The 13109-nt window shown below is 36.2% G+C and overlaps 1 protein-coding gene across 2 annotated transcripts; it reads left to right on the forward strand.

The window, feature by feature from the left end:
* The first annotated feature begins 526 nt into the window (after positions 1-526).
* LOC131073711 (GEM-like protein 5) lies at positions 527-2528 on the forward strand. 2 transcript variants are annotated; one of them, XM_058010213.2, is made up of 4 exons: positions 527-806; positions 903-1016; positions 1758-2023; positions 2119-2528. In XM_058010213.2, exons 1-4 carry the CDS (start codon positions 611-613, stop codon positions 2302-2304), a joined length of 762 nt encoding a protein of 253 aa, XP_057866196.2. In that variant the 5' UTR covers positions 527-610; the 3' UTR covers positions 2305-2528. The 2 variants fall into 2 exon arrangements, with proteins under 2 accessions (XP_057866196.2, XP_057866195.2); XM_058010212.2 differs by having other exon boundaries at positions 1749-2023; positions 2119-2526.
* The last annotated feature ends 10581 nt before the right edge of the window (positions 2529-13109 follow it).

Genomic DNA, 13109 nt, shown 5'->3' on the forward strand with positions numbered 1-13109 from the left:
ATTCTTTTACATTTTAATTTCTATATTAACAGTATTAATTAATCTAAGTCAGTTCATGCTCATATATACATAGAATCTTATCTTTTTCAACAATAACGATGTACACTTGAAAATATATTCTTACTCTTGGAACCATTAAAACTGAGATTTCCAATCATAAAAATATCTGTAAAGATACATCCGTTGCCATGGGAAATGACCTTTTGACTTTCACCAAAGACCTATTCCTCATACATCGGGGCCATGTATGGGCTGCATGTTTTGACAACTTGACCAGCCCTATTATATTCCTCTCCATTTACCAAGGGGCAAAATAGCCAACCTGTTAAAAGTTCCCATCGAGACAGCTAATACCTTGTAATTTCAAGATCATGAAAGATTTTCCACCGTGAAAAATATATTTGCTTGTCTCATTCATACTTTTGCATTGAAAAATGCTTGATTTGTGCTTGGAAATGAATCTGAACCTAGAAATTTGACATCTCACTCCAGAGGGAAACTTTACATCCCCAGAAATAGCAGCATAAATAGGTTAAACAGATTTGCATCGATACAGTTGTATGTAATCTTAACCTCCCAAATAATTTGGTGAACTGAATTGAGTTTCTAAATGGGAAAGGCAAGGAGTAGCATTGACGAAACCTACAAGGAGCTTCTTCTAGCAGAATATCACAGCAGTACGGAAGAAGAAGAGCAAAAATGGAGCTTCCAAGTTATGGGGGTTCCTGCACCCCCATTTGAGGATGAACAGAAACAGCCCAATCCAATCAATCCTTACATTCTGCAAGAATCCCCGCCGTCAAACGGTAGGTACTTATTTTGATCTGAATGAATCACAACAATGGAATGATTTAGCAGTGTGATTAGTCGGTTTCATTGTTTCAGGGTGTTGTGTGTTGTAGATCCAATGGAGAAAAGAGTCAAGGGTTTCAACAAACTGTCAAAGAAGGCGGAGAATTTAGTGTCAAATGCTTGGAAGAAGGCTGAGAATCTGGCCTCAAATGTGTGGGTTAACTGTAAGCCCGAAGCCCTCATTTCCAAAAATGCAGTTTTTTTTTTTGAGTTTCTGTAGAAGTTACCTTTTCATTTCTGCACCAAATTCGGAAATGGGGAGTTTCTTCCCCAAGTGCTAGAGATTCATAGGGTGTGTCTCTGATGCTATAGCGTCAAAGGCGTTTGATGTAATAGGTTAGCATCAGTATTGTTATATGGATGCTCCTAACGTTGCGGCATTGCCATAGTCTATTGCATCACAACAAATTTTAAGTTTCAATGCATATTTTGGTTTAAATAGCACATAAGTTTTGATTTGTTTCTGGCCGTCTGTCGTGGACTATGTCAATGTTATAGCGTCAAGGGCATCAATATTGTTATAGTATGGATGTCCTTGACATTGTCATTGTTTATTGCATCACAATGAATCTTAAGTTTTTGATACCTATTTTAATTTAAACAACACAGAGGTATAGGCTGTAGCAATGTTGTAGCATCAAGGGGCATAAACATTGTTATAGTATGAATGTCCTTGACATTATGACATTTCCATAGTCTATTGTATCACAACAAATCCTAAGTTTTGATGCATATTTTGGTTTAAACAGTACACATGTTATGATTTGTTTAGGTGGTGTGTGATTTAATAGGCTATGGCATTGTTATAGTGTAAGGGTGATATTAAAGAGCGAAGCTTTAACAGCACATTTTAAGTTTTGATTTGTTTAGATCTTGTATGATTTTATATGAACCAGTAAAAACAGGTAAAAGCGTGCCAAAGGCAGCATTGGGGAAGATGAGCATGGCGGCAAAGGCGCTGAGAAAAGGAGGATTCAAATCTCTGTATAAACACACATTTCATGTCCAACCCCACGAAAAATTACGAAAAACCTACGCCTGTTATTTGTCGACTTCGACTGGTCCAGTGGGCGGAACCCTCTTCATTTCAACGCATAATGTTTCATTCTGCAGCGACCGCCCGCTTTCCTTGCTTCTTTCCTCAGGGAAAAAACACTGGGCTTACTACAGAGTGAGTTAAATTAATCGCATCTCAAGCAACAGAAAGTAAATGTGCACCCATTTATTTCTGTCAGATGACGGATTTGTCACTGGTTTTGCATGCAGGTGGCGATACCGGTGGCGAAGGTGAAGGCTGTGGAATCGTCGGTGAGCATGGATGATCCTGCGAAAAAGTATATTGAGGTGGTAACTGTAGACGATCACGAGTTCTGGCTTATGGGATTCATTAAATACCACAAAGCTCTGAATAGCCTGAGTTACTGTCTTTCATTGCTGGATGATGTTTCCTGATTTTATGGGCATGTATGATATCATTTTTTCAGAGCCTTACTGGCGTATTGACCGCTGGTTTTACCGGGGTGTGTAAGGAGCGGGTCATGTAATGTAATTCGTGTTATATAAGTCTTGTATTCAAAATAATTGATTGTAGATGTCTATTATTGTAAAGATAGGTTTCTTCAAAATCTATTTTATTTTTAAAAAAAAAATATCATTTTCAAAATTCATATAATTTTTTAACAATTATAGAGTGGGGAGGGAGAAGACTTTTTGAATAGAAGTATTAATTTTTTTTTATGGTTTTTTAACTATTCATTGCTACATGGTAGTTTACACTCAATGCTCACTTGATCAAAGATTAACAATTCTTTTATGTAAAACATTTATGAATGAAAAGTGAAAGATTATCATTTTAAAATCTTGAACATCAAAATGTAAGGTTAAAATAATAGAAAACAACACATATCAATCTCATCTTATATTGGGTGTTACCTCTCATATACGAGTGTTAAATGAATGCAAATAAATGACAAAAGCAATGAATTCTTACTCTTACAAATCTTTGATGATAATAAATTATTGATCCATGTGATTGCAAGTTGCTTGAGACCATAGGTGCTTGCTTCATGTGATGCTTGATGTAGGTGGCTGAAAAAATTGGTGCCATAAATTTGTTGCATCATCTCATTTCTTCAAATAGGCTAGGGAGATGCTTGATTTGAAAATTTGAGGAGGATAAATGGATGGTTGATATTGATCTAGCATAAATGGATAGGATTGCCTACGATGATAATTGAATTTGAATTTGGAAGGGAAAAAGGACTAAATACTAGTGGTTGGTAATGGAGGGCTAGGATTGACTTGATTAGATGGATGGGGGATATTAAATGTTAGCTTGAATTTGGATAAATGGCAGTTCGAAATGAGTGGATAAAATTAGTTTAGTTGATTTGATGGCTAGGATTGAATGCTAGTTTGGCTTGGATTTATTTGAGTTTTGAATTGTCAATGTAATATGATTATCATATTAGTGGAGAATTATAATAGGATTTGAGGATTTAGGCTAATTAATCAAATATTTATATAATTTAATTAGTTATTGGAAATAGGTGTAAGTTGTTAGTTTAATTAAATAAATATGATTTATTTAATAATGTGATGATGAGGACGATCGACTCTGTAACTTGACGTGGAAGGGCGCTTGAGGGTTTGAGTTGGGGTCACCCCTTGCAAGTGGAGGAGGTGGTAAGGCCTTTTCCATGCTAGTAAGAGCCCTCACTCTTTCTTGCAACTTATTTTGTTATGCATTTATTTCCTTCGCTTTTGTTGTGACTGTTGATAGGTTGTGCATGTGGCCGTATATGCTCGCCCATGGGGGATGCCTCGAATGGGTCGATTATTAATTTGGTCCTACTAGAAGCCTCGAAAGCCGAGTCTGAGAAATTTATTCCTGAATCCTTCAAGGAAGCCATTATTGACTCAGCTTTTCATGTTCCTAAAGAGGTAAATTTTATTTTGGTGAGTTCTTCCGAGTTTGAGAGTGATGGCAGAGGGTGATGATGAGGTAAGAGCCCTGACTCTCCCTTGCCGACTCTATCTATCATGCCTAATGATTTAATGATGAAAGCCATAGACATGGAGAAAACTAGGTTAAAAGATTGTTATTTTTTTCGCAGCAGTGGACATAGATAAATGCCCTACCAGGAAATTCAGGGATGACTGGTTTAAAAATGATTGGAATAAAAAATTAGGCTATAACATTTCCTTTGGTCAAATGATTCAAAAAGTCTTGTTCGTTATTTTTTTCAAGGATAGCAATTCTCAGGCAGAGGTTATCAAAAGGAAGTTCTGAGTTGTCAAGAAATCCACCTTTCGAGCCTTAAATTGGTCTTATGATGCAGTTAATGAAGGATTATGTAGTTAATGAAGAAATCCTTGCTCTTTCTTGTCCTCGGTGGATTCAAATAAAAAATCTTCCACCCATCCTGTGGAAATTCATACCACAGATCCTGAAACCCATTAGCAGAGTTATTAGGATGGATTATTCGTCCAACCTTGTTCCTCATTTGGATGGCAAAGTCCTAGTTTCTATTAACCCAGGTAGAGACATCCTTAGATTAATCGATATTAAGGTCAATGAAGATCTCATTTCTTGTCTTATTGAGACCCTTGGCGGGCTTAATGCCTGCTTCTTATGCAGGAGAGAAGGGAATATTAGAAAAAATTTCCCCATTTTGTTTGCTAGGAGAGGGGTTTCAAAAAACCCTAATGACAGTAATTTGACTGTCAATAAGGATGGTAAGAAACCTCTCCCATTGGCCTCTAAACCCAGGGAGTCCCCTCGTTGATTGATAAATTTGACTCTTTGAGGGAAGCCATTAAAAAGGACATGTATGAATTTCCCAAAGAGAATCCCAAAGAGCCTCTCGTGCTTGGGAATTTTGTGGCTTTTGGTGCTTAAAATGCTGACTCCCCTCCCCATTCTGCAGTCTCTAAAGTAATATATCAACTCGAAGAGCCTAAGAAATATGGTTTTCAAATGGTGACTCATAAATCTAAGAAAAACAAGAGGAAAAATACTCAATAATTGGCTCTAGAGAAGATAAGGGGATTGGGGAATAACAAGACTGGTTCTACCGCGACTTCCATGCAGGATGGTGCTCTTGATACTTTGCCTGAGATTAAATTTGCTTGTAAGAGTAACAAGCATTCTTTTGTTAAATCCATTATTTGGGAATTTGAAGGGTTTGACCGTGCCACCAATGCACTGGGTAGGGTTGGGAACTCCTCCCCTCAGGTGATCTAGAGTCCATTTTGGTCTCTAACCAATTTGACATTCTTACTATAAATATGCCCTTGAATGTGGAATCGATTGATTGTTGGAAGACTGTGGATCCCCTAGGGGTGGGGAGAAATCCCCCCCAACCTCTTGATGATACAACTCTTACCTCATATGTGACTAACATTGGTGTTGATGCTAATATTGCCTTCTTTGAGGTCATTTCTATTGACCCCTCGGTTAATAAAGCTAACCCTAATAATGCTCCCACCCTTTCTAGTCTTGGCATCTTTGATGTCGAGGCTCCTGAGGATAATGACTCAGTGGAGATTGAATTGCCTTCCAATATCTCAGTTGCAATTGGGGAAGTTGATCATGGTGAGGATTTTGTATATGATGGGGAGACTGATGGTTGGAATCTGAGGAAATGGAAGGTGAAAATCCCAATGCCCATCCCAGGCATAAAAGGGGCAAACCTAGAGGCTCTAAGAACAAGATCTCTCCTCTCCATAAAAAGATTGATGGGAAGGCTTACTTCCCCAAGTGTTTTAGTAGTTTTAGGATTGCCAAGGAATCCAAGTAATTTCCTTGGTGTATGATGAAATGCATATCCTGGAACATCCGAGGATTGGAATCCCCCAACAGGAAACACATTGTTAGGAGATTCGTCAGTCATCATAGGGATATGGATTTTGTTATGGTACAATATGTTAAGGCTGTCAATTTCACCCTTGATGTCAATCTCAATTTTGTTTGGAGGGATGCAGTTAAGATATGCACTAAACATGATAATGGTAAGGGAGGGGTGGTGCTTCTAATGAATGCCAAGTGGAGGGCCTCCATTCTTAATTATGGTTACTCTCCTTGTAATAGAGTTGCTTGGGTCTCCCTCAAGGTTGGCAGCTCTACGTTTGGTGTTTGCACGGTGTATGCTCCAAATGACTATAGAGAGAGAGATCAAATCTTTGGCAGTGGTTGTGTTCCCTTCCCGACATTCCATGGTTCTTGGGGCGAGACTTCAATTTGGTCAAAAATCAAGAAGACAAACTCGGTAGTGTGAACTTAGATTGGAAAGTTGGTGAGAGGATTCATTGGGAAAGGATGAAGAGCTTGAAGAGGCTATTTGACCCCCTAGAAGGGATGACTTTGTCATACAAGGGGTTCTGGTTTACTTGGTGCAATTACCAGATAGGTCACAAAAGAATATATTGTAGGCTCAACCAATTTTGTGCCAACACAGACTTTTTCACCTTCTTGCCTAACAGTCAGGACTGCTCAATGATGGTCTGGCCTTGTTTACTTTCTGATCATCATCCCATCATTACTCATTTCTATTTAAGGGACAATGTTCCCTCTAGAGCTATTGGGAGAGAAATTTATTTTTGAATAGCAGACTGTTGGAGGATTAGGATGTCATTGCTTCTATTTTCATTATTAGACAATTTAATAAATAGAATAAGGGTTCCCACTTAAGCATTAGGAGATAGAATAAGATTGTTGGTAGCTCGCAAGATTTACTTATGACTATTGGTAAGAAGATGGCAAAAGATCATAGATTCATAGAGAGGATTCTCTCAAACAAACTGCATAAAGCTAAGGAGTTGATACAAAAATATCCCGTTAACATTAGTCTTTCTTATTTGTGGCTCTGGCCAGAGACAACCTAAGGAATTTCCAACATAAGAAGGTGATGGGGGATATGACTAGAGATAAGGTTAACTAGATTCAGCATGGGGACAAAGGATCAAAATTATTTTTCAATATCCTGAAGCAAAAGTAGTTTAGAGAGAAGATTGACAGGTTGTGGGTTAATGGAAAAGATATTTCAGAAGTTGGTGATATTATGAATGGGTTCTTATCCTTTTAGCGAACCTCTTCTCCTCTGAGGACTCCCCCTCTTCCCATGAAGTCAGGGAGATGTGTCAAGCCCTTATTCCTAAGCTCATTACAAATGATGATGGGCTTAAACTCAATAGGTCCATTACTGTGGAAGAAATTGAGAAGGCCATCAACACCCTCAAGGATGATAAGGCCCCAGGTCCTTATGGGCTCCCAGTTGAGTTCTACAAGGCTAATATTGATTGGATTGCCAATGACTTTCTTGACATTTATGAGGAGGCCATAGAACATGGATCCCTAGGCCCTGATATCAATAGGGGTCTCATCAAGATGCTCCCCAAGGACAGGGATAATTATTTGATCAAGAATTGGCATCCCATTACCCTTCTTAATATCTCATATAAGATTTTGGCTAAAATTCTGGCCATCAAACTTGAAAATATTCTTCCTAAGTTCATATGTCCCACCCAAAGTGGCTTCATCAAAGGTAGATATATCCTGGAGAATCTCATCACTACCTGGGAGGCTATGGAGTGGGCTAAAGTCTCTGATCAAAAGGTTGCAATGTTTTTGTTAGACTTTGAAAAGGCTTATGAAAGAGTGGAATGGGGTTTCATCACTATGATGTTGAAAGATTTTGGGTTCCCTAAAGGATCTTGCCAGTTCATTCAGGTTCTCCTCAAGGATGCCTCAACTCAAATTGAAATCAATGGATCAATCTCTCAAGCATTCATGCTAGGCATATCTATTAGATAGGGATGCCCACTGGCCCTTGCCCTCTTTTTTATTGCCTCAGATGATCTTTACTATTTGTTAAGGGAGAGTAACTTCTCTCCCAAAGTCAGAGGGATTACCCTTCCAAACAAGACCGATTTACTCAATATCTAATTCATTGATGATACTACCTTATTCCTAGAACTATCTAAAGGTAACATGGATTCTATGGTTTCTAAACTCAAAGTATTTGGTGAGGCATCTGGGGCTAGAATTTTATATTCTAAGTCCACCATTCTAGGGTGGGAAGAACACCCTCTTGATTGGTTGTCCCTTTATGGTTATCAATGGGGTGGACCTAGCAAACTAGTAAGATATTTGGGGATCCCCTTCTCTATATCCCCTTGTTTGAAAGAGATGTGGTAATGGATCAGGAATAAGATTGAGGGAAAATTGAATAAATGGAATAATCATTATCTCTCCTTATCTAGGAGGATCCAAGTGTGCTAGAAAATATTGTCCTCCTACAACATCTATTATGCCTCAATTTGGATGTTTAGTAACTACCAAGTCAATGAGATTCAAAAAGTTATTAGAAGTTTCCTATGGTCTGATGGGAAGAGTCTAAGGAAGATGCAATCGATTAAGTGGGAGTGGTACTGCATGGACAATAATATTGGTGGGATAGGATTGAAGGACATTAAAACCCAAGGAGTAGCCCTAGCTACAAAATGGGTCTTTCATGCATTGGACAATAGTGAGCCTTGGAAAGTGCTTGTCAAAAAAACATCATCATGACGGTACCTAAGGAGGCCAAGTCCTGGAAGTCTCTCCCCCTATGTGACCTACTTGTTGGAAGTTTTCCAGTCTCTACCATGGGTTTGCCTATGTTCAAGTCTATCTGGAAGGTGTGGGAGCTTGTTAGACTTAGGATCTCTAACAATAGGCCCAACAAAAATGATCTCATCTATGGAGAAAGATTTTTTTGGTGGAACCTCTACCATAACACTATGCCCCTTTCCCTCACTCAGGGTTGCTCAGCCACAAGGTGGGATAACAAGAGTATTTGTTGTTTTAAGGATATTATCATCAATTCTAATATGATTTCTTGGGAAGACTTTTCTAATAAGTTTGATTTACTAGTGTCCAATCAAAGGACTTATAATATGATTCATGATGCTTGTCAATCATTGTAGCTTCCTAAAAATTGTGAGGACTATAATGACAAGTTTCTCACTTACACTTGGATGGATGGTACTCTCTTATGTAATATTAAAGCCAAGGTTGTTTATAATAATATGGTGCATAATGATAACATCTTGATGCATATCAATTTTTATTGGAACTCTGATCTATCTTTCTCACAGTGGCATAAACTATTTAGAAAGTTATGAAGCAGTCCCATTGCTCCTAAGAAGAGATATTTCAAGTGGCTCCTCATGCTTGACAGACTGCCTATTAGGCCTAAACAACATAAGGAGGACACATGCAATGTTTGCAAAGTTTCTGAGATTATAAGGCATATTTTATTTGATTGCATTATCACTAGAGAGATCTGGCTTATGTTCAACATTTCTATTCCTATTTATGTCAATACTTTAGATATCACCTCTGGTCATATTTATGGTACTAAAAAATATAGCTACCTCTTTTTAATTATTCTTTCATGTGAAATCCTATGGTATATCTAGAAAATTAGGAATGAAGATAAGTTTCAAGGTAGAGCTAGGGTTCTTACTGAGTCCTTTCATAGACTCACATATTACTTCATTTCCTTGTAGGTTACCATTGTGATACGGTTGAATAAAAGGAAATTTTAGAGATTCCTTCAAATATGGGCACAAAAGAGTCTTCATCTATGAGCTCTCTCATGGCTATACCTGGGGAAGAACTGACATAGAAAGAACTTCATTCATTAATGTGTTGGATGCACTCATAGAGGAGATCAAAGGAAACAAAGATGTGGTTCTCCATTAGATGATCCAGATGGCGTGGTTGAGAGATGACCAAAGGATTGTTTGGATGGAGGACCCACTAGGTTGGATTGCCTAGATGGACTAGTTCTATCCCCTTGTCTCCCTTCTACTAAATTTGCTCCTTTTTGGATGCCTAGGAATGTTTTTTCCATCTGCATGGTCATACATATTAAGGTTGTATATATGTGTTTACTCAAATATATTTGTTGTATAGCAGACTCTCTCTAGTTAGGACTTTTGTTGGTTTTTTCTCTCAAGGTTGGGGGGGGGGGGGGGGGGGGCAGCCATGCTAGTCGGCCTCGCTTTTGAAATCTTGTTTCCCATGTATTTCATGTTTTTTCCTTATAATTCATATAGAAACAATTAATGTTATGATAGAGGGAATGCTAGAAGATAAGTCTTAGCTAAGTACATAAATATAATTTATTTAATTAGCAAGTTTTGAGATGACAAAACTATGTTTATGACATGGATTTTAAGTGCATTGATTAAAGTGGTAATGTTAGATGTGTTGTTGGGACATGTCTACCTTTTTTCCCTTTTTGAGATGATGTTATGATAAGCTTAATCAATTCCATATTAGTGAAAATAAGAATATGCATTTGTGAGGTAGAAGTGGTGGTAAAATTCTATAGTAATTTAGAGGAAATACGAGTTAGGATTTGATTTATGGATGCACCATCAAGAGGGTAGGTATGTTGACATGACCTAGATTCCCTCTCAAAAGAAGAACCAAGTGTAAGGAGATGAGGAGAAGATAAAAGAGTAAAACGAAGGGTGGGTGGTCAAATGTATGAAATCTGGGATGCAATCTTATGAAGAAATGAGGTGAGTAGATAATGAAAATGATAGAATGTGGATATGAAGAATGATAGAATGGATGAGAAGGATGGAATATTTATGAAGAATTGGTGTGATGGAAAGTGGGTATTGGTATATGTTAGCAAAAGGTGGAAAACTGATACTTTTTGTAGCACTTTATGTTATGTACCAAGGTACAAGGACCTAGATGAGAATGTGCCAAGTGTGTGAGGGATTAATATCTAGGGAAAGGCTCTAATGCACCATGATATTAAAAACCATGATAAGGTTGGTCATGATGTTCTCTAATGAGTGATTCACTAATATAAATAAAAATAAAAATACACATAAGAAAGGAAGCAAGCATGTTGTAAATGATTTAAAACAAAAAATAAAAAATAAAAAACAAAAATTTACTCTTTATCAAGCTAGATGTTGATGATTGATTGATTGATTTTGAATCTTGATAATGATGATGATAATGTTGTTTATGTGGGAATAAAATGATACATCTTGATTATTGTTGGATTTAAATGAGGTTTGGATGTTAGCAAGATGAAGGAAAAATCTTGGCTAATATTTTTTTGCAATGTTATTGGTGTGGTGTTTAGATAACTAAGAGATTTGGTTTGATGGCTTGGATGAATGGATGGTATATGGATATTAGGATGGGATCCCAAGCATGTAGATGTTGGATTTGGCATATGGTATTATGGATTAATTTCAACATTAAAATTACCATGCGGTATTCTCATTGTTGGTCAATATTTGGAATCATTTAAGGATAAATATTATTCTAGCACCAAGGTTGATAGTCTTGGATGGATGAAGGATTCAATTAATGAAAAAACATCCATGTTCACAATAAATCTTGCATCAACAAAAAATATTTGAGTTTTAATTTTGATTTATTTAGTTTTTTTTTTTTTTTGGTTTTTTACAGTTTCTTGGAAGAAATTTCAAATTTAGATTGGTTGAATTTTCTTGTTTAAAAGAATCAAAAAATTCAAGAGGTTTCATAACTTGTATTGACATTTGAATAGGTTTTCACAATCTTGTTGGCTTTCAGTGTGTCAACAAAACTAATGACCAACAACCACATCAAATCTTGATTGTACTTTCATAAGCTTTAAAAATTGTATCTTGCATCATCTTCTGATAAGTTGCCCTACACTTTTTTTTGAAAGAAATATTTATAGAAGATGACATTGGAGTTCTTTTGAGGTTTCAAAATTATGTTTGTCCTTCAATTTAACACCTAACTAACAATAGTTAGAACATATCTCTAAGAAGGAACTTTATAAATGATTTTGAAGTTTGATACATGTTCTTAAAACTATGTTAGCTCTTAACGAGGTTCTCACAACCCTAGTAGATGCCAACAATCATGCAAAATATTTTATGCTTGTCAAAGAAATATTCGATGGGTAGTTTAGAGATAAACAAAGTGGATTTTAGGTAAGTTTGTGAAGATGTTTTGAAGTGAAATTCTGAATGCTAGATTTTTATTAGGTTTCAAAAGTGTTTTTAACAATCACAAGGTTTTGAGAACCCCTTGAACCTCTAATAGAGGTTCAAAAAATGCTTAGTCTCAAAATTTAAGAGAATTTAATAGAATCTATTATAACAACCAAATATTCTATCATAATTGAATCTAGGAGAGATTTAAACGGAAGGAAAAATATTTTCTTGGGCAACAATATTAATAAAAAATGATAGACAAGATCAAGGATGAAGATTGAACAAGAAGAATGGGAAAAATTTAGTGTTGTTGTATTTTATTTTATAAAAAATATCTGATTATACTGCATGAGAGATTGCAAATTCATTTCCAAAACATAAATAAAATTTCAAGTTAAATTATGTTGTCTAAATTATTGTTAGTTTAGTTGATAGATTTGGTTGTTTGATAAGACATCCATTTTTATATTCCATCAAGTGGTGTTTGAACAAATTGGTTATCGTCATGCTAAGAGAAGAAATATGAGAATTTTTTTTATAAGACCTCCATTTCCATTTTGCATCCTTGATAGAATAAAATTAATCTTTAATTTTTATCTCTCGTGTACCTTCATTCAGTACCTAGATCTTGAGTGGTTATAATCTTTATCCAATCTTGCATGATGTAGAATATTCTATAACAACTAATATTTCTAAAATGACAAATTTGCATTATGAGATCACAAAAAAATTGTTTATCCACTAAGGAAATAGCTATTGGGTTAGGTGTTGCACCCGCACAACCTAGCACTATGATCTATATCTCCCAATGAACATTGCTATATATTATAGAGGTGGTGGCAGCTAGTCATGATCTTGACTTTTCCACCTGGATAACTTAACTAGAATCGAAGGGGTCGAGGCCTTATTGTTTCCAAATCTAACAAGGATGACATAAAAAAGCAGGGGATTTATTATCTAAGTTTCAAAATCTGAGGATAAGTATAAATTATAATATGTTGAAAGAATCAGAATGTGTTAATCATTATCCAATCCTACATAAGTGAACTTGATAAACATGTGCAATATCACAATTAGGATAAACATATCTAAATTAATAAAATAAAGTACACTAGGACACCCCTCTTAAGTGAAATTGAGGTGAAATAAAATGATTGTTTACAAGAAGGTCCTACTAGGTACCCATACACAATCTTAAATTACCCTGAAGTACACAAAGAGTGTACAACTCTAGAAATAAAATGGGA

Source organism: Cryptomeria japonica, chromosome 1 (assembly GCF_030272615.1).
Source record: "Cryptomeria japonica chromosome 1, Sugi_1.0, whole genome shotgun sequence".
Taxonomy (NCBI): domain Eukaryota; kingdom Viridiplantae; phylum Streptophyta; class Pinopsida; order Cupressales; family Cupressaceae; genus Cryptomeria; species Cryptomeria japonica.